Below are 24,786 nucleotides of genomic sequence, written 5' to 3' on the forward strand. Positions count from 1 at the left end.
ATATATATATATATATATATACGCAGCAAAGTAAGTGACATGGGGACATTATTGACCCAGAAGAAGGTTGATGACACTGAATAAATCTTACAGTTTTCAAGTCAACTAGAATGTAACTGTGATAAAACGCAAAGGCCTAGAACAAATGAGCATAATTGCTTCTGCGAATTAATTCAATAAGGCACTAAAAGTACTAGCATTTGTTTATCATCTTGTTAAAATACTGCCATCTTCATGTCATAACATGGATTAACTTGATGTTTAAGGGATATTTGACCTGAACTTGTTGTGATTACCAAACATAAAAATCTTAAAAGTAAGTTGACAACAGCACGTCTTGGTTTCACCAGCAGTACAAACAGTGCAACATAATCAGGAATGCGGTAATAATGTTAAAATTACAATTATAGTTTGTAATGGAAAAAAATCCCAACCGCAGCAATCATGTAGCTACTGTGCATAATCCTATTGGCCGTTGGCATGAACGGGCACAGCTGGGTGAACAATACGCTGCTCACATCGGCCGGGTACGTCTACTGCTGTACATGCCATTTATTTTCCTGCAGTAACCTATAAGTAGATAAATCCACGGACAAAAAAAACCCACCTTTGGTAAGCCTCCTGAATTTCCATTTCATCCGTGGGGGATTCATCCATCACTATCGCATCCGTGCTTTCTCCTATAATCGAGCAAGCCTCCATCTCCCTCCTGATTCCGCTTTAAACTAATTAATAACAAATAAAAGGGCTATTAGGAATTTCCCTGTTATTTTGAACCGTCCCCATTCATCCAGTCCACGAGGATCGGGGTATTGTTTCTGAGGCTGCTACTACACAGCAGCAGTAGGGCTGTTGGGTTAATCTGCCCCGAGCTGCGCCCTGATTGGCGGAGACGTGGTGATGCTGAGGACGCTGCCTGGTCGCTGTCCAACCGGCCGCGGTGCTGGAGCACATAGTGACTGATAGTGCGTATCAGTTAATTGGCTCGGACAGGAGCTACAGATGCTGTTTAGTGTGCGTTACGAAGGTGCACTGACAGTGATGCTGGGTTCAAATAAAACTTAATAATTGAATTGGGACATTTAGTTCGTGGTCACCATGGTACCAAATATTGTAAATGCCCCATTTACCTTGCCAGGGCGGATGGTATCAATATATAAAAAACAATACCAATCAATCAATGCAGGAAGAGACTGAGATCAGGTGCAATTTCGTTGCATACAGTGACAAAAGTATAGGCTATTGCAGAATTGTTTCTAAGACGATTTCCAACAGGTTTACAATTATAAGCTAACGAGTGGCTTTGTTAATGACTTATAGCTGCTTTTTAGATCAGTTAAAAGCCATAAATAAGAACAACCTTTGTTTTGCCAGGTTTTGAAAACAGTGATTGGCATGGACCGTTTGAACAAGTGAACAAGTCAAAAGCATTACAACATGTAGCCAACAAATGCACACTTGATGGACTAAAATCCCCTAATGAATGACCTTTGAGCTGGATAGGAAATGGATAGGAGGGAGGAGGCCTCGGGGAAGACCCAGGACAAGGTGGAGAGATTATATCTCCAACCTGGCCTGGGAACGCCTCGGGATCCCCCAGTCGGAGCTGGTCGATGCGGCTCGGGAAAGGGAAGTTTGGGGTCCCCTGCTGGAGCTGCTGCCCCCGCGACCCGATGCCGGATAAGCGGTCAAAGATGGATGGATGGATGGAAATGGATAGGAATATCATTGATTAATTGAGTAGCTTACTAACATTATTACTTCCTTATAACCAAATAAGACACCAAAGAGATTTGTTGCTGACCCAAATTGTTTCATTAATACCCAATAACTAATTTAAATGATTTGAAGGATGCCCTATTAGAAAATAGTACTAGTAATACCTTAGTGAAGTGTGCACAGTAATTACTTCTGAAATGTAATGCAATACAAATATGATTTTTGAAGCTTTGAGCTGGTTAAGATGTGGATTGTGCAAAATGATGTATCACATGCATGTGATTCTGATAAGCAGTGACAAAAAATAGCTTTACTGTTTTTTTGCCACCGCCACTTAACAGGATAAGATGGCGTGTAAAACACAAACAAACCTTCAAGGGTGTTTTCAGAGATGCCTGGTGTCAAAACTCAGTAAGTTACAGCTTACAATTACAATGTTGGTTACAGTTACATCAAATCTCTTTACATCTATTAACAGACATTCATCATGCAGGCAAACAAAGAAAGAAATTGGGGAGTGGTGTCTTTAGAAATTGTCCCAGCTTTTATAGAATAAGTAGAAGAGCAAAGAGAAGAAAACTGAATATGACTTTGGGATTTTTATCAAGAGAAGTGAGACCAGCCCAAAAGGAGAAACTGTGACACAGCAGACCTGCTAATGAGGCGGCCGCTGGTCTGGCTCTGGTTATAAATATGAATCATGGTGCAAGGCCCCTTGTGTCTGAGGGGCCGCCTTGGAAGAAGTAAAAAAAAAAAAAAAAAGGAAATGAGTAATGGGAAGAAAGGCAAAGATTTTGAAAAGGAGTGTGTGAGAAAATGTGGTAAGAGACATACAAGTGATTTTAATGATTTGAAATGAGAAGCTAAGACATTGTCATATCTTAATTTAAATTTCAATAACGTAGCTTAATTTAACATAAGTGCTTCAGTGAGTCATGCTGTTACAAAACTGATTCATCCATGAATCAAAAAATGGGTTGACTGACTTAGAGCTGCTAGATGAGAGAGGGAAGCCACTCTAGGTTGGAGAGGGGTTTAAATGCTTTATCCTTTATGTTCAAAGGATGCAGCTGAGAGCTCCAAAAGCTAGTAAGTGGACCTTTGAGCTTGGACTTTCTTTATAATCTTCATGTTCAGGCTTGTTTTTTAGCAATGTTGTCCTTGGATTTAACGACGGCTGCTGTGCTGGTGGGTGGCATGGAGTTTTCTGAACAGCCTGTGTTGCAGCTAACATGGCTAATGCCTTGTTGACTCCAGACACTGATTAACTGGCACACACATGCACACACAAGGAACAAAAAAAGAGCCCAAAACACACGTATCCAAAGCCTGACAGGCACATACACACACACACACGCACGCACACGCACAAATAATGAGGCTGAAAAGAGAGGGGGTTGCCTTCTGGCTGCTACTGAGGTGACAGCCATGATAATTTCCTGTGGCACATCTCTGCCAGGAAGTAGTGATGCAAAGGGAAACGTTTCATTAAAGCTTCAGTGCTGCCTCAAGATCTGTGAAACGAACACAGTTGGATAAATAAAGATACAACAGGAAATAGAAAAAGACTGTGTGGAAACAAAGGGCAGAATAATGTGTAATGTGAACTCTGATGTGTTAGAACAATGCTTCTGATCAGCAACACATCAATGTCTGTGAGTGATTGTGAGTGAAGACTAAAAGGTGTTTTGCTGCCACCTGTTGGACAGAGTGTGAAGGTGACAGCAGTCATCTGTCTCTCATAATAATCTAAAAATTGTATTGTAATATATTTTAGGTTTAACATCTTCGTAACACTTTAATTAGCTTGCATTTTTTAAATTAAATTGATTGAAATACTTTATTTTATAAATAAGTTTTAGATTGTGTGTGTGTGTGTGTGTGTGTGTGTGTGTGTGTGTGTGTGTGTGTGTGTGTGTGTGTGTGTGCGCACGTATGTGCGTGTGTACGTGTGTGTGCGTGCGTGCTTGCGCGTGAGTTTATTAAATAAAACAAATAGCTGACTATTTGGCCACCGGATTACTTTATAAACCGCAGGCGCAGCGTCTAATTGCGGTTGTAAAATCAGCTGCGGAGAGCGCTTTGACACGCGGATTGAGCGACAACATGAGGTCGAGCTCTCCTGCGAAGTTGTTCAGCGGGTGTAAAGTTACGAGCGGGCAGGACACACCTCTAGAGGGAGTTCCCAGGGATGTGAAAACAAGGGGCTGATCACTTCTCCTGCAGAAAAGTTAGTCAGGAGTCCTTTCACTTGGAGTTGGGCGGTCGTCCGAGCCTGCGGTAGCGCGTCTTTTCAGCTGCAGTAGCCGTGCCACGAGAGGGAAATGCCCGGGATGGGCAACTCTTTACGCGCGGCTGCCCTCCTGGCTTTCGTAGTTCTTTCTATTCTGGTGTCCCTCTTGATAAGCAGCGTGCAGCAGTTTGGAGCGAGGAGATCTCACTCATCCAATGCAACTGTTGCTGCTGATGAGGAGGAGTTCGCGTCGCTCCGCGGGGCGTTGATTTACCAACTCAACGAGAGGCGCAAAGAAATTATTCCGCTGCTTTTACCTGCTTATGATGATGATGATGAAAACAGACTACCCGGGTACAGTCGACATTCTCTCCAACATGATCAAACGCTTGACTCGATTTTGGATTACAATCTGTGGAATGAGATCACGCATGGCTCCAGAAAAGCGCATATGGATGAAATGGACTGTGACTCTCTGGTGGACATGCAGGCGGTGGAGATCCTCGGGTCTGGATACACCAAACTGGTTGTCAAAGTGAATCTAGCCGGAGGTCAACCCGTGGCCTTAAAACTTGTCAACGAGCAGGGGATAGACATGGGAAAGTGTGTGGAGGATTTTAAAGACCCTCGAGGCTGCCGTGAGCTCGTTTCTTACAAGTTAAAGAAAGAAATAGTTCTGTTGCAGAGGCTGAAGCATTCGAACGTAATCCAGGTAAAGTGTCTCCTCTGTCTGGCTTGGATGCATACATATAAAGACTTTAAAAAAAGTTTTTACCCAAAAAAATATTTAAGGTTGATGTCCAAATGCCAAGAGATCATTATAGACACTATATTTGTACTCCAATGTAGTTGGGATGTAGTGCATTAGAAGCTATTGCTTACCTTTAAACCCGGAATACTTTTTTAGGAATTTCCATAATCCATGGAGCCATGCTCACATTTTCCTTTGTCTCACACAAAGTGAACTGGATGAAAGGCCTCACTGGCTCTGCAGGACCTTTCCATGTAATTAAATTAAATTCGCTGACCCTCTTCTGACCTCTGGGTCCAGTTTGGCAAGAGCAGACAATGTGCCTCTGTCTCCTCTACTATCCCCGGTTGCATCTGAAACCCCCACAGAGTTTATTCACTCAAACCATTACAGCCCAATTTAGGACTAGTTTGAATTAAACGGATGGGTTTGTTTCTCCAGCGGTCGTGTGACAGCGGAATATCCAACAGCTCAATCAATTTAATTGAATAAGTGTACAAAACACATTCCCCCTCTAAGCTAATGTGATTTTTATTGTCACAAGTCTAAGCTGTTGATAGAACCGTTGGCAGAACATCATGTCCTCTCACTTCACCACAACGCTCCCAACTTTTAGTTAAAATGCAAAAACAAACCGTAGCATAATGATCTTTTTGTGCTCTATTTCACTGGCACTAACCAACAGTTATTTCCCACTTTCACAGCTCAAAGGTCACTGTGCAGGAGATGTAGGAGGAAGAGGAGGAGAAGGGGGAAGAGTCGCAGTCATTCTGGAGCAGGGGAATCCTCTCCAGATGATCCAGCTGCTCCAGAGTCCCTGGGAGGACAGATTCCGGGTAAGCACGTTAGGTCCCACTTTCAGCTGCCGAGACGCATGCTCTGTCATTCATCCTTTACGCCACGCCACACTACACTACACACTGGTAGGCCTGAAAATCTCCCTTGCACATATACATTTGCACATTATGCACATGCAAGCGGTTGCTCCTCTTGGCTCGAGAGACAAAAAGTTGAAAGATGAGGGAGGCAGACATTTGAAACTCCTGGAAGTCTGACATCTGTCCCTCAGTGTATTTGATCAGGCCGTGGTTGGAATGGAGATGGGTCCCGGAGTTAATCCACTGCAGGCTAGGAATGTCATGTCATCACACACACACACACACACACACACACACACACAGTTGTAGTCAACCCCCATCACAGGTATGTTCACAGTGGGAGTCAACAAGCGTGTGTGTATTATGGATGCATGGATGTGTTTTGAAAGAGTAAAAAAGAATATGTGGAAGAGAAAACAAAATGTCAGAGCATGCATGTTTTGCATGATTAGCAAAAGCAACATCACAAGCTGCAAGTATCATGTCAGCTATGGGCCTCATTTTGCTGCATCACCCAAATAGCCGTTCATAATACCCCCCTGGAGCTGCTCGGCCCCTTTCAGCTACGGTGCATCTGCGCAGGCTACAGTAATCCGGGGGTGTGGGGTTTCACCCAGCCCTGTTATTACAGTGCTTCGATGCCACAACCGAGTGACGTCCAAGAGACCAGGAGCATTACCTAACACCGCAGCTATGTTTGTAGTGTTACAGAATCATTTCATGCTTTGTCAATGCGTGGCTAATGCCGATGTGTTGCCTTTAGTAGCCTACTTATTTTCTCTTTCTGTTTTAGTGTAGGATTTAAAGACTTCTATAAAAGCAGACTCAGGAAATGACTTTCAAATGTGTCTGATGAAACGTCTTAAAAGCAAATAACAGTGTTTTTGCGAGACTGAAGTTTTTTTTAAACGTTTTACCGTTTTTAAGATTGCAATGAAACTTAATTACATTGTCCAATGCGTCACCTATTCAGGAAAAAACAAGTCACTGTTTAGCTTGACCACAAAGAATATTTAGTGTTCTTTCACCAAGTGGCAGGAAGTTGGAGAGAATCGTGAAAAAAACTAAACCCGATTTGTGAGCTACATTAGCGTTGCAAGTAGCAGTTATTTTCTTTATTGATTATTCTGACTTTAAATCAGAGTCTTTATTTATAGCAAACATTGCTGTTTTCCTGTTTCTTTTATGGTAGTAAACTGAGTATTTAGGCGTTTTGGACTGTTTGTAGGACAAAAAAGCTGTCTGAATGTCAGCTTGGACTTTGAGAAATTGTGATGGGCATTTAATTTGTAGTTATTGTATGGCTGAAATGATTATTGAAAAAAGTAATTAGTTGCAGCGCTAATTGGATCTATTAAATTGTTTTTTTTCATTTAAGATGCCGGAACCCAAGGTGACATCTTTATTGTTATTTTTGTCTGACCAACATTACAAAATTAGCAAATATTCCATTTGAAATTGATATGAAACAGCCCAAAAAGCAATTGGAGAGCTAGAACCAGTGAATTTTTAGAATTAACAAACTGTCATCAGTCCAGCTGATCTGATTTTGGCATGTCTGATCCCAGGTGTGTCTGGACCTGGTTAGGCTCCTCCACTTCCTCTCGCAGTCTCCTCTGGGCTCCGTGACTCTGCTGGACTTCCAGCCCCGGCAATTTGTAACCGTGTCCGGCGAGCTGAAACTCACAGACCTGGACGACGCCAGTGCCGAGGAGACCTCATGCCAGATGGATGCAGACTGCACCCTCCAGTTTCCACACAGAAATTTCACTCTGCCCTGCTCGACCCAGGGAGTGTGTGAGCGCTTGAATGAAAAGAGGAACATTTACAATGCCTATAGGTAAGAGAAGTGACAGTTTTACTACATGATAGACGTGTTATGGATGGATGGAGCAGCAGCTACATGAATGATTATTTAGATATAGGTCCAGTCGACTCCTTAAATGTTGATAGGAAAGACAAGACATGCATCTGGAAATATGTACTTTGATGGAGAAGGTGTGATAAATAAATTGGTAGTTTGAGTGAAAAAAAAAAGAAATAGTTTCTGTTTAAAACAGACAGCGTTATGGCCTGTGTTTGTTTTAACACCAGTGTGAGACAAGTCATGTTCTGTGGGAACTATGTGACGGGGCTTGTCTGTCTTTCTGTCTGACTGATTTAGTTGTCTTTGCCTGGCCCCAGGTATTTTTTCACCTACCTGCTGCCTCACCAGGCCCCGCCCGGCTTCACACACCTGGTAGACCACATCATGAACTCCACAGGTGAGGACGAGAGACGTCTTGACATGACAGGACGCACACTATTGAAGATTTAAAAGCAAATGATTTCATTATTGCAGTCGTGTAATGACCTGTCTCTGTAAAAGTGCTTCTTTTAATGAGCTTGGCATGATGCCTCATGACATGTAACAACAATTTGTTATCTGTTGAGATCACACGACAGGGATTAGACAGGAGACGAATAGTGAGGGAAAACCATATCATCCATACTGGATAGTTTGACTTTATGTCTGTAGATCTTTACTACATTTTAATGCATTGTGTGTGTCCAGGGGAGCTGAAAGCTGACATCAATCAAACGCTGGATGCCTTTGAACACATCCTCCTCCTCTACAAATCTGGCCTGCACCTGGACAACTTGCCTTCATCAATAATCAGAGGTAAGAGCTTGTGGAATGAATGCTGCTTTTCATAAAGTACAGTGGGCCCTCTTGTAGACAATTTTCTTCTTTCTTCCAGAAAGAAGAAACACACACACACACAGACACAGGCGCACACACACTTTTATAGAGCAAACTCAGACAGTCTACACCTCTGTTTTCATTTTGTATCTTTAAAAAAATGAAAGGGGGGTGTTTGACCCGCACAGGCTGTTTTGACAGGTTTATTAGGCAGCTGGAATGAGAGGACAAGATCAACAAAGTGGGATTAATCCTGCATGTCTCTGGCTCAGAAAGCACAGTCGGCGTTCATTTAAAATAACAGTGCTGGGATTACATGGAGTTATCTGTTTAGCCTTTCAGGATACTGCCATAAAGATGTAAACTCTTTGTGCAACTTTTGAATTCTTTACATAAAAGAAACTCAGTCAACATACTTTTGCCTTTCATAAAGTACTTTTTTGCAAACTTTTCATCCCACTATTGTATTCTTTCAGTATTAGCAATGAAAGTCCTTTACTTTATTTCTCTTCAACCTCATCTTCACTCACTCTACTGCAGCCCCCCCCCCCCCTTCCTCTCAGCTCTATGAAATATTAATAACAGAATGACTGGCTGCGTTCCTGTGGTGAGATTTTCCGTCCCCCCAGATGCTGGACTGTTTATATAGCAAGGCTTTGTGAATTTAATCACAGATTCAGGGTAAAGAGGCCTGGGCGTTGAGGCTGACACCAGCAGGGAATGTTCTAGCTTAACAAGTAGGTGCCATGAGTCAACCCTGCTGCTGCTGCTAAGTGTGTGTGATAAGACCCAAAGTAATCTGTGCGTAGATTATTTTAACATATTGTGGGTTTTGATGAAATGGAGGTCGAATTTTGGGTGGAAGAAAAGCCTGGTAAATCCACATATTGACTTTCATGCAGAGTATTACATGAGAGGAATAATACCACTCTCATGGTGAGCACTAATATTCCATAAAGTATGTGTCTGGTAGGCAGCTAACGTCACAGCTAGCTGCCGATTTACTTAATTTATCATACAGAGTGGTAACATCTAGCCTGGCTCTATCCAAAGGTTAAAGATCTGCCTACCAGCACCTTTCCATTGTCCATAAGTCTTTTAGAAATTTACTGCTACCAACATACAGTCCAGCACATAACCCCAGTAAAACTGCAAAATGTTGTTTTTACAATTTGGATTTTATACATTTTAAACAAACAGTATATAATGTGTTATAGGTGAGCTTTACTGGTAGTCGCAGGTATAATTTTTGATCAATGGACAGAGCAAGGTAGCTAGCTGTTTCCCTGTCTCTCGTCTTTGTTCTAAGCTAAGCTAACCAGCTGCTGCCGTTAGCTGTATATTAAGCATACAAACATGGTTGCAATTAAGCATATTTCCCAAAATGTTCAGTTGCTTTTAAAATGTTAAACAACCAGAAGAGAGAAACAAAGATTGTGCAAGTGTGTATTAAAAAAACACATGGGCTAATTAATATCTCTCCCTTAAAAGAAATGGAAAAGAAATTGCAGCCAAAGACGCAATAAGGTTGATAAAAGAAGCCAAATGGTAACACAGTGAGTGTGTATGTGCATGTGTGAGTAAGTCACTCATCATGGCTTAATTTAAAATTGCTGACAGATGGGGAGTCATTGGTAATGTGGATGTAACTTTTCCACAGCTGATATCATGTGTGATTGGATGGAAGAGGCCAGAATCACGTAAAGACAAATCGGTAGTTTCTGAAAATGGCTGTTGAAGGAAGTTGTGAGCAAATAGTCAGAGTAGATTTAATTTAGGTCCTGAGCACTGTCATAAATAAGTTCTTTATATTGTTTTATGAAAGGAAGGCTGTTTTCCTGTCCTACATCTTAAACACAAAGAGCTTATATTCATACATCTCTGTCTCCTCGACAGCTGAGGCCTGCCACCCGCTCCCCAACAGGCCTCATTTTTTCTCCCCTGAGAAGGATCCTCGAAACACTCCTTCTACTTGTTCCCTTTGCTCAAACCCAGAATGCAGATCCTTGTGTCCTTTTCCTCTCAACAATACTCACACACAGAGATACACACACCAGCTCCTGCCATTTAGGGAGGTTAACAGATTGTAACAGTGTGCTGCCTCCTCCGTATGGACAGACAAGGCTTTTGTCCTGTGCTTGTGTGTGCGTGTGTGCGTGTGTGCGTGTGTGCGTGTGTGTGTGTGTGTTTCTCTCATCGCTCCTGCTAATGTGTAGCAGATGATTTAAGGCCAGATCCGCAAGAAGTCTGACTGAAAAAAGTTATGATGATGAATGGAACACAAATGTTGGGCAAGAGGAAGGTGAACTGATTTTTCAGTGTGAAGCAACAGCTCGTTAGAGAAAAGCTCAAAATGGGGTCAAGTCTTTACAAAGACCATAATAGACATAGAAGTTTCTGGGTTGGCATTAACATGTTTAACAAAAAATAAAGTGCAACTACCTTTTATCTTTGGCTTAATTCAAGCAAGAATGCCAAAGGTTTTTATGGATCCAGCTTCTTAGTTATGAGGAGTTTCTGCTTTTCTTTCGCACCTGTGAAAGCACATTAAATATCTTTGGGGTTTGGACCAAAAAAAGAGGCTATTTGGAAATGTCACTATGTTTCCAAAAACATTTTTTTATTTTTCTAAAATTCATTTATATGAACATTTCCACAGGACACACATCTATGTAAATGACTGCTGTTTTTTTATCATGATAGAACACAACCTTTTTTTGTTTACATTAAACAAAATCCTTCCGTGCTACTAGTGCCAGCAAATGACCAGTAGACATTATAATTGATGTAGAACAGCTAATCCAAAGTTAATGTATCTTTAACTTTTTAAACCTGTCAATCATAGCCCTGTTAAGAATCCCTCTGAGCCAACATGAGCTGTGTAGTGCATGACAAAGACGCTGTATCTTCACCTTTAACCTGTTTTCTTTGTTGTCCTTTTCTTCTCTGTATTCTCTTCATGCGATGCAGCAGAGTATCACTTTCCCTACAGTGATCATTAAACTTTCATCTTATCCTCAGAGAACGCTTCAAAATGTTTCAGTAGCCTAGTGTATTGAAGTTGCATCTCCTCCTTTGTGGTTAGATTACACCGTGATGCGAGGTATGGGGACCTCTGGGAACGGGGAGTACCGCTGCTGGCCGTCCTACAGCCAGCAGGGCTGCGTGCTGTCAGTCCACAGCGCCAAAGAGGCAGCTTACATCTGTAACTCCCATTCTCAATGCAACAGCTTCACTCTGACCGGACAGAAGACATGGACAGGTTAGTAAAGCCACAGATGAACTCTGTTAAAAAAAAAAACTGTGATCACATTGCTGATTACTGGCGTTATACATGTTTTCCAGCTCAGTTTATGCCGTAAAACTCAATGCATTAATTAAATCAGCCAAAAACTTTGAGTACTCTATAATAAGCATGTATAGTTACCCACAAGATCATGTCTGACTAAGACGGCTGAGTAAACATACTCCGCTGCTCCTACTTTAATCTTTTGATGAAGCTTTGTTGAAATGTATATAGTTATTAAGGAAATCGAGTCAAGACATGCTTCTGCATTGATGTTGCAGATGTGTTTAACATGCCTCTTTTTTTCCGTGCTGTGCAGGTCACCTCCTGGCCTCTTTTAGGAGCAGCTTCAGTCATCTGGTGCCCGATGGGATATCAGAGGTGTATGTAAAGAAAACCAAAGCTCCTGAAACTTCCACAGCGTGACACATGGACCAAACAGAACAATGCTGTTTGACTCAATATAGAGTTGTTACAAAGTGGGAAAAGAAAAATCACCCAAAAATGTTGCGCTTAAGATGAGAACTGCGTCCTCCTTGTGAACATGTTGAACGCTCCTCTGCTCTGTGGATTTGTGGGAGGAGTGTAGAGGCCAGGCCGAGGAGGCGTTTGAAGTGAGGCAAGTGAATGTGATGTATTTATAGGGCTTCTGCTCAGTGATCGTTTGATCTGCCTGCCAGCTCACTACCTCTGCCAACTACTATTTAAAGGGATTTCCCTTCAGGTACAATTAAGGAGGGAGAGCCATGTGCCCTCAACATCATTTGCCATGTGTGTTGGCTTTTGTTGTGAGGCCGGGTCCCCAAAGTAGGATTTTTAAGCCAAAGAGGTAATAGGAACAGCCGCTGTAGCTCGGCGTTTGAAGCCTGAGGACGAGAAAAGAAAACAAGCTCTTATACAAATACACTTTGATGGTAATGCGCTGAGGTTACGGCTGTTTTTTCATGGTTCTCTGGCTTAGCTGTGCTGTGGTATGAGATGGCAACAACCACGTAAGCATTTCCACATCAACAATGAGCAAAGATGATTAAAACCATTCCAGAGCAGTCTGTTTGTACATACTTTTGTAAACTTAGTTTATATTGCGTAGCTCATAAATATTTATATGATCAAATGAAATGTAACTGTTCTTACATGATTGTGCATTATAGCTTACATGCACCTTGTGGGTGAAACTTTTATTTTCAATGAAAAATTATTCACTTCAGTGTTTTTTTTATACTTCACTTTTTTTGTAATTGTACTGTACAGTTTTACACTTTTGTAATTATATAAATGTATTGTTTCTAGATTTTCCTGTTTCATTTTTGTGTGTGTGTCTCTCTCTCTCTCTCTCTATCTTTCTCTCTCTCTCTCTCTCTCTCCCCCCCCCCCAGTGGGGGAGGTGAAACTTTCACGTGTATGCTAACCTGGTTCTGTGTGTTTTAAATCCTTTATCTACTTTTGTGTCTCCCTATCTACAATCTAAATGGGTGAGACTGCAAACCGACGGTGCTCCGCAGAGTTTGCACAATACCAGAGGAATGCATTCAAATGCCCTGTCATGCTGAGCTCATTATGAGCTTTAATTAATACATGTAAATTAGCTTACTTACCGGCCCTTTCTTATGGTTAGTGAGGGGGCATTACTGTAAGACAAAGGAAGTCATCAGGACAATCGGTGCTCAATCTGCAGTTTGCACACCAATGGGGTTGCCATCTGTGTCTGCCAGGAGAAGCCGGATGAGGTTGAGATAAGGCCAGAACTACAGAGGGGCAGGGTGGAGATTTTGTGAAGTCAGGACTTGTAGCAACCACAGAGTCTGTTGGGAGAGAAAGAGAAGACCAAATACCAGTGATGTCCTGATATGAGCCAGAGACTTTTGTAATATATCATCCCCCACTCTACACATATTGCCTGTTGCTACAATGCAAAAGAATTTATCAGAAAACAAAAAAAAGTCAAAATATCTTTGAATGAGGTGACCTTTGTGATTCAGCCATACCACTACTACTGACATGAAAGGGCACGTCCTGTCTACAAATAACACTTATATGGCTGGGACCCAGGGGAGGCCTCGGGGTCCTCTTTGCCTCATGTGGGCCCCTTGTTGTCTGGACAAAGCTGGCTGATTAGAGTATGATTATGGAGATAAGAAGTCTGAGTCAGACTAGATAAGAACAAACCAACTCACTGGACCAACACAGCAGGACTCACTAGAAGGACTAGTTGAATGGTGGGGGAATAATCCCCCTCAAGATGAGTGTTTTATCTGTGCTACATTAAATGGCCTTAAAACCTCAATGAAAGAACTAGAGATAGGCACAAATATCAGTATTGGATTTGTTAAAGGAATAGTAGGAGAATTGATGCGTATTTGCCTTCTTGCAGAGAATTAGATGAGAATATTGATAGCACTCTCATGCCTGTATGGTAAAGATGAAGCAACGATAAACAGCTGATTAGCTTAGCTTAGCACACTAATTGGTTTAGTTTAGTTTTTGACATTTCTTGATTTAGATTTCAATTAGCAATCATCTCAGTCTGTACACATACATTGTACATGTGCCCATACATATGACATTTTATAAAGTGAAAATAAATAGGGAAATAATTTAAACCAAAAAAATAAATGAATGAAAAGGTGACAGAGTTACAATCTTCATTAAATGTGGTGACAGCAAGTGTTCTTATTTTAATAATTATGAGTAGATCGTAGTTGTTGGAATGCCTTTCTTATTTGTTACCATTTAAGAGACTCAAAGTACATATCAAATTCAATTAATAATAGCATAAAACATAGGATTGATTTAGAGAATTTAGCTTTGTGAATATCAACCTTACCTAATAAAATAAAAAAGATTTCCAATATTACACAAGGTCCTATCTTTACTTTAGAAGTAGGTAATAACACGTTTCCCTGAAACTGTATGTGTTGTTTTAGATACTATGTACATTTTAAAGTCTTTCCCGAATGTACAGAATGAGCAGCCATAAAAAGATGAGTTCTGTCTCACAAAAGGTACATTTGTTGTTGTATCAGCAACTTTGTTTGTGATGCAATATCTAAAAGGAACAAGCCTTGCCCTATGCCACTTAATATCAGTAAAACGAGAATTACAGAATGTTTTTCTATGAGGTGTAATTTTCTTTCAAATTAGAAAGCGTTTTGTAATGTGCTTATTGGTACATTTGCTGCTCATAATGCCAATACCATTTATATAAAGAGTATGTGTAGATCTTGGAACCTCATTTTGTTTTTTATAACTTTTCATTAATTCTAACATACCATAGGAATAGAATTATAAACTGAGCTGTAAACTTTAAATGTTAATGGGAAACACCTTATCTTTGAGAAAGGATCCATAGTTAGGTATTTGTCTGTTACAGTCAAAAAGGGACACTTAAAAGACACTTTTGGGGAAAACGCTGAGCGTTCGATGAGGACATTGATACCACCTATCACGTCTGGTAAATTCACATGCGCTAGCTAGCAGCCAGCTATCTTAACCTAGCACACAGACTGGAAACAGGGAAACAGCTAGCCTCGCTCTGTCCAAAGGTAATGCCATTTTAAAAGGAAGTCACTGGTCACTGCCAAGAATTAGTGTTGAACTTAAACGGCAAATTATTTTTTGCACAGATTAAATAAACAAGACATGTATCATCTTATTCAGTGAGCTTTAGAGGGGCTGGTAGATAGAGCTTGTTTGAGACAGGCTAGCTGTTTTCTTGTTGCTAAGCTAAGCTAACTAGCTACTGGTAAAAGCTTCATCTTTCCCTTACAGACATGAGATTGGAGTCAAACTTTTGAACTTTTGGTAAGCAAATAAGCTTTTTTCCAAAAATGTCAAGTTATTCCTTTAAATTGATTTGTTTTTCTCCAGTAGATACACAAGTTAGAACTCAACAGTCAAAAGTAGCTGGCTGATAGATGAGTCTTTGACGTATTACCTGCTCACACAACGTAACTTTTAAAGCATTTATTCACTAGTAAGGTCTCCAGACAGATAATACAGAGCACACCCATCTCCCAGTGATAAGCTTTAATTTATTGAAACGTACAGCTGCTTCTCATCCTCCTCCACATTGACTCAGAGAAGTACATTTCTGGCGTCTGACTGGTTTGTATTGGCACTCCTTTTGACAGAGATAATGGATGTTCTGGCATTGTCCATAGCTGTCCAAATGTTTTGCAACAAATGCAGAGTAGTGATGGATTCATTAGGTTATTCAGTTGGATTCTGTGTATATTCACCGCTGTAGGAATATTTCTCTATTCTAGACGTGTTACTCTCATTATTATAGTTGTATCCCCTGTATATGTATAGAATAAAACATGTCTTTTTTCATGTTCAGGTTTGTTTGAGAGCCCGGGGTTGGTGAATCAGCATCATGGCATCAGAACCTGCGTTTTTTCCAGACGAGGTCTTCACAGCATAGTTTTTGTATTCTCAGTTGAGTTTGAAAGTATTCCCTTTCTTCCCTCAGACTTTGTTTATTTAGCTGGAAATATGTGTGGAAATTTGAAGGTTGAGCTTCTTTGAGCCCTATTGTGTTTGTTTTCTTATAAAAGTCATTCTTTTGTCTAGAGATGTTTTTATTTTTGAGTTGTGGTGAAACGTATGCTCATGTGTGGCACTGTTACTCTGTTTTTAACCGTGTAATTGACAAGTTGGTCCTTTTTTTTTTAAAGTTAAGGGAATGAGCGGGGGAGGAGACAGTTTTTTTTTTTTACTCAGCTCCATACCCCTCCATTTTTGTTTTTTTAAGTTTCCAGTTTCACCCGACTTGTTTCCGTCAGGTTTTATTCATGACCTCCATCTGGAAATAATATATGTTCATGAAAACAAGCCATCAGCAATTTCAGGAAAGAGTTGTGCACGTGTGTGTGTGTGTGTGTGTGTGTCTGTGTGTGTGTGTGTGTGTGTGTGTGTGTGTGCAAGTGCAGCAAGAGGGACATTAGGGCCTCTTCTATAGGGTTCAGGCTCCACCAAAGTAATAGTGTTAGTGCAGTGAGAAAGTCATGTGTGAGTAAGCTAAGAACCAAAGCCTCCATCACCCTCTCTTAAAATCCTGCTGCAATGCATTTGTGGTCTGGCTAAAGTCTTTGATTCAAATGCAAAGTTAGTCATCAAATGTAAGAAACCGCAGCTGCTGGGAGAAATTACGTGTCAAGCAGGTCTTTGGCAGAATGTCTGACCTTGGCTCAGCCTAAAAATATGCATTAACTCAGTGAAAGCCTGCATAGTTCTGCAGGAAAGAAGATCTGGCTTGTGTTTGAGTTGCTCAGAGGAGCGTATGCAGCCTGTGACGGGAGAGATAGAGCAGATATTCATTTGACTCCAGGCTCACAGAACACCTCTGTGCCTGTCCGCCACCTTGGCTATGTTACACAGGAGACCGACTGGTCACACCTGAGAGCTTCTGAAGAGTAGCCAGACATTTTGCCGGCCTGTCCCAAGCACAGAGGCTTCTCAGTTTGCAGGTTGCTGTCTGTATATCTAACTGTCTTAACTAACTATTTGCCTGTCTGGCTGGAGCTGATACAATCTTTTTAGAGCCATAATGACTTTAGCAGGCCTTAAAGGAGAGAGAGCAAGTTGGTGTGTGCGAGGAGAGGTTTTCATTTGTGCCTGTCTGTGTTGGGGGGGGGGGGGGGGGGGGGGGGGGGGGGGGGGGCGTGGCTGGATCATGTTTTAAAAGCCCTGAAGTTAACCCCAGTCAAAAGGTTTATGCCTACTACTGAAGCCACAGAGACATCATGAAAGGTGTAAGAGCTCAGCGTTGTATCCAGTTTCCTGGCATGTAGTGAAACTGCAGTGATTACTGCAGTGCTTTGCAATTTGCCTAAAAATGGAGCATTTAAATAAATAAATAACAGATTCAGCGGAAGCTTTCAAACAGCATTTATTTATTTCAATGTTCTCTCCACTGAATGTCTGTGTTTGGGTATCCTTAATTTGGTGGTATTGCAAACCCCTTTTTTTGGTTATGAGATCCCCACACATGTTCTGCTGCCCTGCATTCCCTCCCACTTCATCAGCAGTAGTCTGGGTCATTTTTCTTTAGTATACTCCCCGTCTCCCCCCACATCTTCTCACCAGTCCATCCATCATACAGAGTCTCAGGAACCTCCTTTCATCCCACCCATCCTTCCCTGTTGCTGCCACTGCCCTCCCCTCTGTGTTTGAAACACTGCTTCAGGCCAAAACCTCCACAGTTTTATAATTAATGTAGGCCTTTGCTGCTGTTGTTAAATTGTTCCACTCCATACATAGCTTCAACCCTCCATCAGTGTCTTCTTCCTGCCAATCTTCCACTGCCCCTGTCTTCTTTTCAAATCACAATGCTCCCCCGACTTTTGAGACCTGAGGGCAGGGCTGCTGAGGATCAGGAACCGTGGTGTGTGTGTGTGTGTGTGTGTGTGTGTGTGTGTGTGTGTGTTGCTAACAAAAACTGCTGTTCAAATCAAAGTGCCTGCCTTTTGTTGTGTGCTCTGGAATCTCCTCCGTCACACCTCGGTCATTTCTCAGCGGGGGAACAGCCAGAGGAAGACTTACTTCTTTACAGTTAATCCTCTTTTCCGGAAATACACCAGGATCCCCCTCTGAGTCCCACAGTAATACACAATTAGTTGCATGCATGACTTTTAATTTGATAAGGTTATCCGATTTCTTCAAACACACAAACTATGTAGTCTTTACTTTGCTCATAGCATTTGACCTTTTTATTTGACACACAATTAACAAACATTGTTTTCACATTAATCTAGTTTAATTATAAACTTTCCCCACTGGCTTTTTTACTTTTCTCTTGTAAAAGCTATGCAAGTTTATAAGCCTTAGAGATGAGTAAGAAAGGCCTTTATCACAGTCAAGAAAAGCACTATTTCTTAATTCTGCTACTTGGTGCACAATTAATTCAAATATGTTATGTTTCTTTTGGCATTGTGTTACCATATGTATACCTGTATTTTTTTAAATTCTGATACAGTACTCAGCAATGTCTTGTTGCCCCATGTGGAATGGGCCTAAATATAAGGCATGTCAGGGAAATACAAATTAACCAAGTAACCAACTATAATTTCATTCTCTCTTCTTCGGCACAATAAAGTGAAGCCTGGGTTGCATAGTGCAGGTTGTTAAACCTGTGGAGAGCTGTGAAGAGAGCTCTTTGCCACAAGTCCCCAATTAGGGTTCTGCCCACACAGTCATAAAACAGTTAGTGGAATCATTTGGAGGCTGTTAGATTTAACGCTATTAAGAGTTCATTAGTACCTGCATACACAACTTCCGCTGCGGTGGGAGGATCATTAACATAGACCCGTTGAAGTAGGCTAGAGGTCTTTTCATTCATATTAATTAATCTTATGGCCATCACCTGTAGTGTTCCAAACTCAAAAACATGTTTTGATATATACATGTTCTATTTTTATCTATTAGTAAATTACTGTTGTTTGAAGTACACAGGTTTAAACAGTAGCTGCAGCTAAACTAGCCTTATGATGAAGGTATGGAGTGCCCACTGATTAGTTATCTTAAATGGTTAAGTATTATTAACAATTAAAGTGTTGCCTTTCAAACAATTTAACATATTCGAATTTGCTAAAGTGTCGTAGTATTATCAGTGATTTTTAACTGACTTGTAAAATATTCTTTTCAGAACTCTTAAGACTAAGACCAAAAAATACAGTAGAGTAATAATTAGGTAGCCTCATACACAGATAAAAAACCCAATCATGTTTCAATTAATTAACAAAATTAAGTAATAACATATAAAATAATTTATTCACAACACAGAATGTTAACAACATGTAAGTAGAGAACAGTTGATATTAACCACATCTAATGTACTGTTGTAGATAAAGTAGACTGGAGGAAGAGACAGGAATTAGTCTAAAGGTTATGTAAGTATCACTTATTGTCCTTTTGAAAATAAAGGCTGCTAAGTGGATGTGAACTAAAGAACGCGGTGGAACTTGTTGAGAGGGATGGACTCAGGGGAGGGGAGAGAAAAAAAATACATGTAGAAGGAGAGAGTGGTCTAGCAAGAGGTCAACAGAGGCTTTGTGAAACAGTGACAGTGATGGAGAGAGATACACTTACAAGAAAGGGTAACATATTAGAAAGGCCACCGTCTAGTTTTTTAATGAGAATGAAGTATTACATTAAATCTACAGTAGATGCCCCTCATTCAAAATTGTATTTAGGTAAAACGTACATACATGGTGTCACATAGTGTTGGATTTTTGGGCTGTGACTGAGAAAGAAGACGGGAGCAGTGGAAAATTGGCAGGAAGAAGACATTGATGGAGGGTTGAAGCGATGTATGGACAGTATAACAACAGCAGCAATGGCCTACAGTAGTTGCAAAACTGTGGAGGTTTTTCATATGTATATGTATTTATATATGTATATATATAGGCAGCATTGTGAAACCCCTTTATTTGATTTATCAAAGGCATTGACCATTGGATTACTTTTGACAATTGTTCTAACACACAGATACAGTGCTTTAATTTAAATGCCCACCAAAAGTCATATTTAAAATGTAAATATTTAGTTGAATACTGACCAAAACTAAATTTACAATATTTTCTGGTGTCAGAAATGCAAGTCATGATGATATTCACATTTCACCACCAATGATACACAGGCCAGCCATCAGGAATTAAAGACAGGCAGGCAACACTCTCCACCCCCACTGCAGCACCAGTTATACCCATTTTTTGCAATTCCATGACTGTTCTAAAATGCAGAAATATTTCAGAATTAAAAAAAAGGAAATGCCAATTTTTCTTTTGGCAAAATTTTGCCTAACTTTGGAGCATTATTTAGCCCCTTCCTGACAAGATAGCATGACATGGCTGCCAACAGATGCCTATGGATGCCTTAGGTCTAAAACTAACTCATCTGTATCCTTTGACCCCTCGTGATGGTGGATCGCACATATATTTAACATGTTTCACATTACAAATATTTGGGCAATTGGTTTGAAAATGAGCTGAAGTTAGTAGTCAACATATCCAAATATTACACTTTAATAATACAATTTAATATTTAGTATTTATTTATTGTTATACAGAAACATACTTTGCTTTCCTGCATTCTATACATGTTGACACAACACTTATAATACTCTAAAACTAATAATCTGTTTATCATACTCTCAGGTGTTTTATAAATGCAATAATCGTCACTTTGTCTAATGAAGGACAGCGTTCTCTGTGTATGTAGAATACTGTTTTTGCTGAATTTCAGTTTATAGATCCATACTCCTTTTCTTTGGAAGGTCAATTCAATACTTTGTCATTAGAAGGTGAGAAGGTTTTGCTGTTGGTTTTTGGTTCTCTTCTCTTTTTTTGGAACCTGACACAATTTAAAATAAGAACATAATATCACTCCTATGGTAATATATTCATAACTGACTGCAGTAATAAGTCCACTGGATACTGGTAAAATCTCTGTTAGGGAACGTATCTTTTACAGTAACCAGGTTATTGCAATGGCCCTGTGTTCTCAAATGTCTTGCTTCAGCCTTACTTCTCCCAGTAACCTGGTTTCTTGTGTGCAGTCTTAAAGACAAGTCCTGAAATCCCATATTAAACAACTTAACAATCTAATTATGCATTCTTTGGGCACCATTTTGGAAACTCTGGGATATATTACCTCAGCCAAAGTAATTGCATGCGATCATTAACTAAAAACAGTCAGGGTGGTAGACGGTCCACTTTCTGTTTGCCAGAGCAAGAGAGGTCAAGAGGTCTTTATGGGGTGAAGGTTTAGGTTACGTTTGCAAAAGGGCCTCCAAGCACTTCTGCAAACAAGAGTTGCAGATCAAACATCAAAGCTCGTCCTGCTGTTAAGGCAGGGTTGCTGTGTTTAGTAGGGAGGGGGTAACTGACAGGTCTGGAGGACAGATAAAAGAGCAAGAAACCGTCCAACATCTCATCCTCTGTGTTCTCTCAAAATCATAAGATAAACCTTGTCACTGGCACTAAATCCTAACCTCTGTGACGCTTGTCCTGCTGGACAAGTCTACCATCTGACCCCACTCAGTCACATGTTGGACCTCTCCCTCGTGATAATGCTCCCAGTCAAGTGACAAAGGGTCAGCTGAGTAATACAGGAATGAGGGGTTGGAAAGGTTGACAACGGGTTTAATCAAAGCTGCCCAGCATTAAGTATTTTCTGAAGAACATTTGTGCGCTCAAGTGGGCAAAATCTGCACAGCATTAAGACGTGCCTGGGAAGCACCTTTCTTTGTCTCGTCCATTGTGAAAAAAGGCTTTGGAAGGAAATACAAAGCTGGCTGCAATCTTTAATTCCCCTGCTTAACTCCTTCTGCTTTTGTTTTTTTTTCTGCTTCCCTGCCTGTCCATCTGTGTTTAGTAGAAATTGGCACCAAATGCAACTACTCGGAAACATGACATCTGGGCTATTTATTCGAAATAAAACAGACCATTGAGATTATGTGTATCTGTCAGAATTGCAGTCTTGAGTACAGACTCACTTGACCCTGGAAATGTCTTGGTATCCAGGCCACTTAAGGAACTGCAGACAACAAAGAATTTCTACTGATGTGAATAATATTCAATGAGACACAAGCGCCCCCCACAGGAAACAAAATCTACTACTGCCAAAAACTGGAATGGTACCAGGGTTTGTGCAGCCTGTCTCAAGGGATATTTAGTTTCCGGAACTTTCTATGTTTTCTGTTACAGGCTTAAGGGATAAGGAGAAAAGAATACTGGAAAAAAAACTGTTTTATGGCAAGTTTTTGAGGAGAAAGCTGTGCCTTCTTGTTTTGTTCTTCACTATATATAAATGGGGAGATAGGTGTTGTAGATATATGAGAAGTTAATGAAATCATGTGCAAGAAGATCTGCCATTTCTAAGGGAAACAGTATCCCCAGGGAGCGATGTTAGTACAAATTTAGTATCCAATAGCGCAGTGGGTGACGTTTGATTGGCATATCCACTGGCCACTGGTCAGATTGTTGAGAGAGGGAGAGAGAGAGACAGGGGGAGGACAAGGAGATAGACTGTAAAGTAAGTAGGCTAAACAGCGAGACTGTGTGACCTAAAGAGCTTAAAATAGAGAGTTTGAGAAGAGATACTGTAGTAGAAACAAGGAGGCACCGATTCAGAAGAAGCAACAGGCTGCCAAGAGAAGACCCTATCCTGATCCTCTTCTCTGGCCATGTCTGACTTTGAGGGGCTCCCAATGGGTAAGTAAAAACAAAAAGCAGGTCCTCCTGTGCACACATGCATACACTTTGTTTAAGGGAGACATACAAGGTGCTTATCAGTGCATACATGCTTGTAAATTGTTTGGATTTGTGTGTCTGCACATGTGTGTTTATGTCTGAGGGAGAGGGGACTCTTTGGGCCCATCCTGTTTTAGTCTAAGCCCTCCACTGGGACAGCTCACTCGGCAAGTATTCAACTGCAAAGAGGAGCTGGTTCAGTTTGGGCCCTTATATGGAAACTTGGGGAAAAATCCCTCTGGTTTCATGAAATTAATGCAGAATGACTGCAGTTTTAATCAGAGATGTGTAGAGAAGCAAGGAAAGAAGAAAGATGGTTTGTGTGGATGAGGTAGGAAGGTAGTTGTACCTTATATCCCTTTGACCTCATATCACTGCTGCATGCTTGTGGGACAAATGTTAAAAAGATGTGTTGCGTGTGTGCAGGTGTCTGCTACGGTGTGTGTGTGTGTGTGTGTGTGTGTGTGTGTGTGTGTTTGTGTAACTAAACATTAACTCAAGGGTAATGTCCCGCAACTGTGAGAAAAGCTGAAGCCCTTACTACCAGACCAACAAAAACAATCAGTTATAAATTGAAACCTTCCTCTTGTCTCGTTCATTCACTCACTCATTCACTCACTCACTCACTCACTCACTCACTCACTCACTCATTCACTCATTCACTCCCTTTTCTTCCATCAATTTCATCTCTACCCTGTCCTTTTATCTCAACTCTTTCCTGTTTCCTTTCCTCTCGGGCTCAGACCATGCGTGATTCCCTTCTCAGATTAATCAAACATGACTCAACAGTATGAAAACTGTTTGATGTTGTCAATTACAGAAACCACAACCCTGGCAACAACTGCTAAGGTTGTGGTTATTGCAATTGACGGGCAGCAGACCACACCTCCATTATCTATTATATCTTACTCTAATGGATTTGCCAGGAAATTACATAATAATTTGTAAGCTAAATCACAGTTTTTAATTTACTGGCACCAGAATGTCTTGGACTCAACAAAGTGAGAAAATACCACTACACACTGTTAAACCCTTTTGTTTCCAGCTTTACACTACATTTCTCCTTATCTACGTGATGGATTTTTCTTTTCTTTTTTTACATTTGACAACAGTTAAACCAATATTATAACGGTGCATGATTTATCGCCTCCATTCATCTGTGTCTTACTAATTAAAAATTTCAAATCCAACACGGTAATGTGTCAAAGTGAAACTTCTCAAATGTTGGCCAATATTTGAATAGTTGTTTTGAGTTATACAGGTTACACAACTTTCTCAAACTGTATGAATGAAGATGTTTTCTGAAGGCAACAGCACTTGTATATAAAGAAGTTGTTTAAACTGTTTAAAGAAGCCAGAGTCAGATACTAGGGGAAGTTCACTTTCAGTAAGCTCAAAACACTTACATGCTCAAATTGTGTCCAAAAATAATATTAACACCTCTCTAACAGCCTTGCATTGACATAATCTGTATCTACATTGATACAGACCCTGGGGGGGAGTCTAAAATAACTTCTTAAGATCAAAATATTTTTTATCTTAACCAGTTATTTTAGACTTTGTCAGGAAACTAACACTAATTAAACCGTGTGACAGTAAGCCAGCATGCACAATACCAGGATCATGAAACTTATAAATAAATGGAATTCAGAATAGATAGAAAATAGGATAGAAATGTAAACACAATGACATGATATACATTGAATTTCAGGCATGGGGGAAAATGAATAACTGCAGTTAAGCATAAATCATGCAGGTGGCGGTATTGGCCTGTTTTATGAATGGTGGTTTCTGATTTTAGGGTGAAGGAAAGCCCAGGGTCATGAAAAGGTTAAAGTTAAATGTAAAAAAAATTGACATCGTGGTTGGGGCTGAGGTGCAAAAGAGGAGTTGGATATGACAACATAAGGAAAAATTAGTGAGTGTGAACTGAGGAAGTTAGGAGGTAAGGAATATGGCAGACAGGCGATTGGGGGGAGGGGGG

The 24,786-nt window shown here is 40.6% G+C and overlaps 3 protein-coding genes across 5 annotated transcripts in view; 2 read left to right on the forward strand and 1 right to left on the reverse strand.

Moving 5' to 3' along the window:
• The window catches only part of disp2 (dispatched homolog 2 (Drosophila)), an 11,980-nt gene extending 11,088 nt beyond the window's left edge, over positions 1-892 (reverse strand). The window contains exon 1 of one of the 2 annotated variants that reach the window (XM_034858736.1): positions 608-892. In XM_034858736.1, the coding sequence (XP_034714627.1) occupies positions 608-702 (95 nt within the window). In that variant the 5' untranslated portion in view covers positions 703-892. The remainder of the gene's footprint in view (positions 1-607) is intronic. The other variant, XM_034858735.1, reaches the window with a different exon arrangement.
• A 2,911-nt stretch (positions 893-3,803) lies between these two features.
• pkdccb (protein kinase domain containing, cytoplasmic b) lies at positions 3,804-12,129 on the forward strand. The gene is made up of 7 exons (XM_034858820.1): positions 3,804-4,664; positions 5,408-5,539; positions 7,150-7,421; positions 7,766-7,845; positions 8,136-8,243; positions 11,350-11,526; positions 11,870-12,129. Exons 1-7 carry the CDS (start codon positions 4,044-4,046, stop codon positions 11,974-11,976), a joined length of 1,497 nt encoding a protein of 498 aa, XP_034714711.1. The 5' UTR covers positions 3,804-4,043; the 3' UTR covers positions 11,977-12,129.
• Positions 12,130-22,567: 10,438 nt separating this feature from the next.
• Positions 22,568-24,786, forward strand: part of eml1 (EMAP like 1) — a 49,238-nt gene continuing 47,019 nt past the window's right edge. The window contains exon 1 of one of the 2 annotated variants that reach the window (XM_034858773.1): positions 22,568-22,763. In XM_034858773.1, coding sequence (XP_034714664.1) covers positions 22,736-22,763 — 28 coding nt within the window. In that variant the 5' untranslated portion in view covers positions 22,568-22,735. The remainder of the gene's footprint in view (positions 22,764-24,786) is intronic. The other variant, XM_034858778.1, reaches the window with a different exon arrangement.

This window comes from Etheostoma cragini, chromosome 20, assembly GCF_013103735.1.
Source record: "Etheostoma cragini isolate CJK2018 chromosome 20, CSU_Ecrag_1.0, whole genome shotgun sequence".
Lineage (NCBI taxonomy): Eukaryota > Metazoa > Chordata > Actinopteri > Perciformes > Percidae > Etheostoma > Etheostoma cragini.

Bases quoted from the DNA above. Each gene is read 5' to 3' on its own strand.
- pkdccb (XM_034858820.1), top strand. From the start codon at position 4,044: ATGCCCGGGATGGGCAACTCTTTACGCGCGGCTGCCCTCCTGGCTTTC. The intron at 7,846-8,135 runs GTGAGGACGAGA...GTGTGTGTCCAG, and splicing joins CCACATCATGAACTCCACAG to GGGAGCTGAAAGCTGACATC. The intron at 11,527-11,869 runs GTTAGTAAAGCC...CGTGCTGTGCAG, and splicing joins CGGACAGAAGACATGGACAG to GTCACCTCCTGGCCTCTTTT.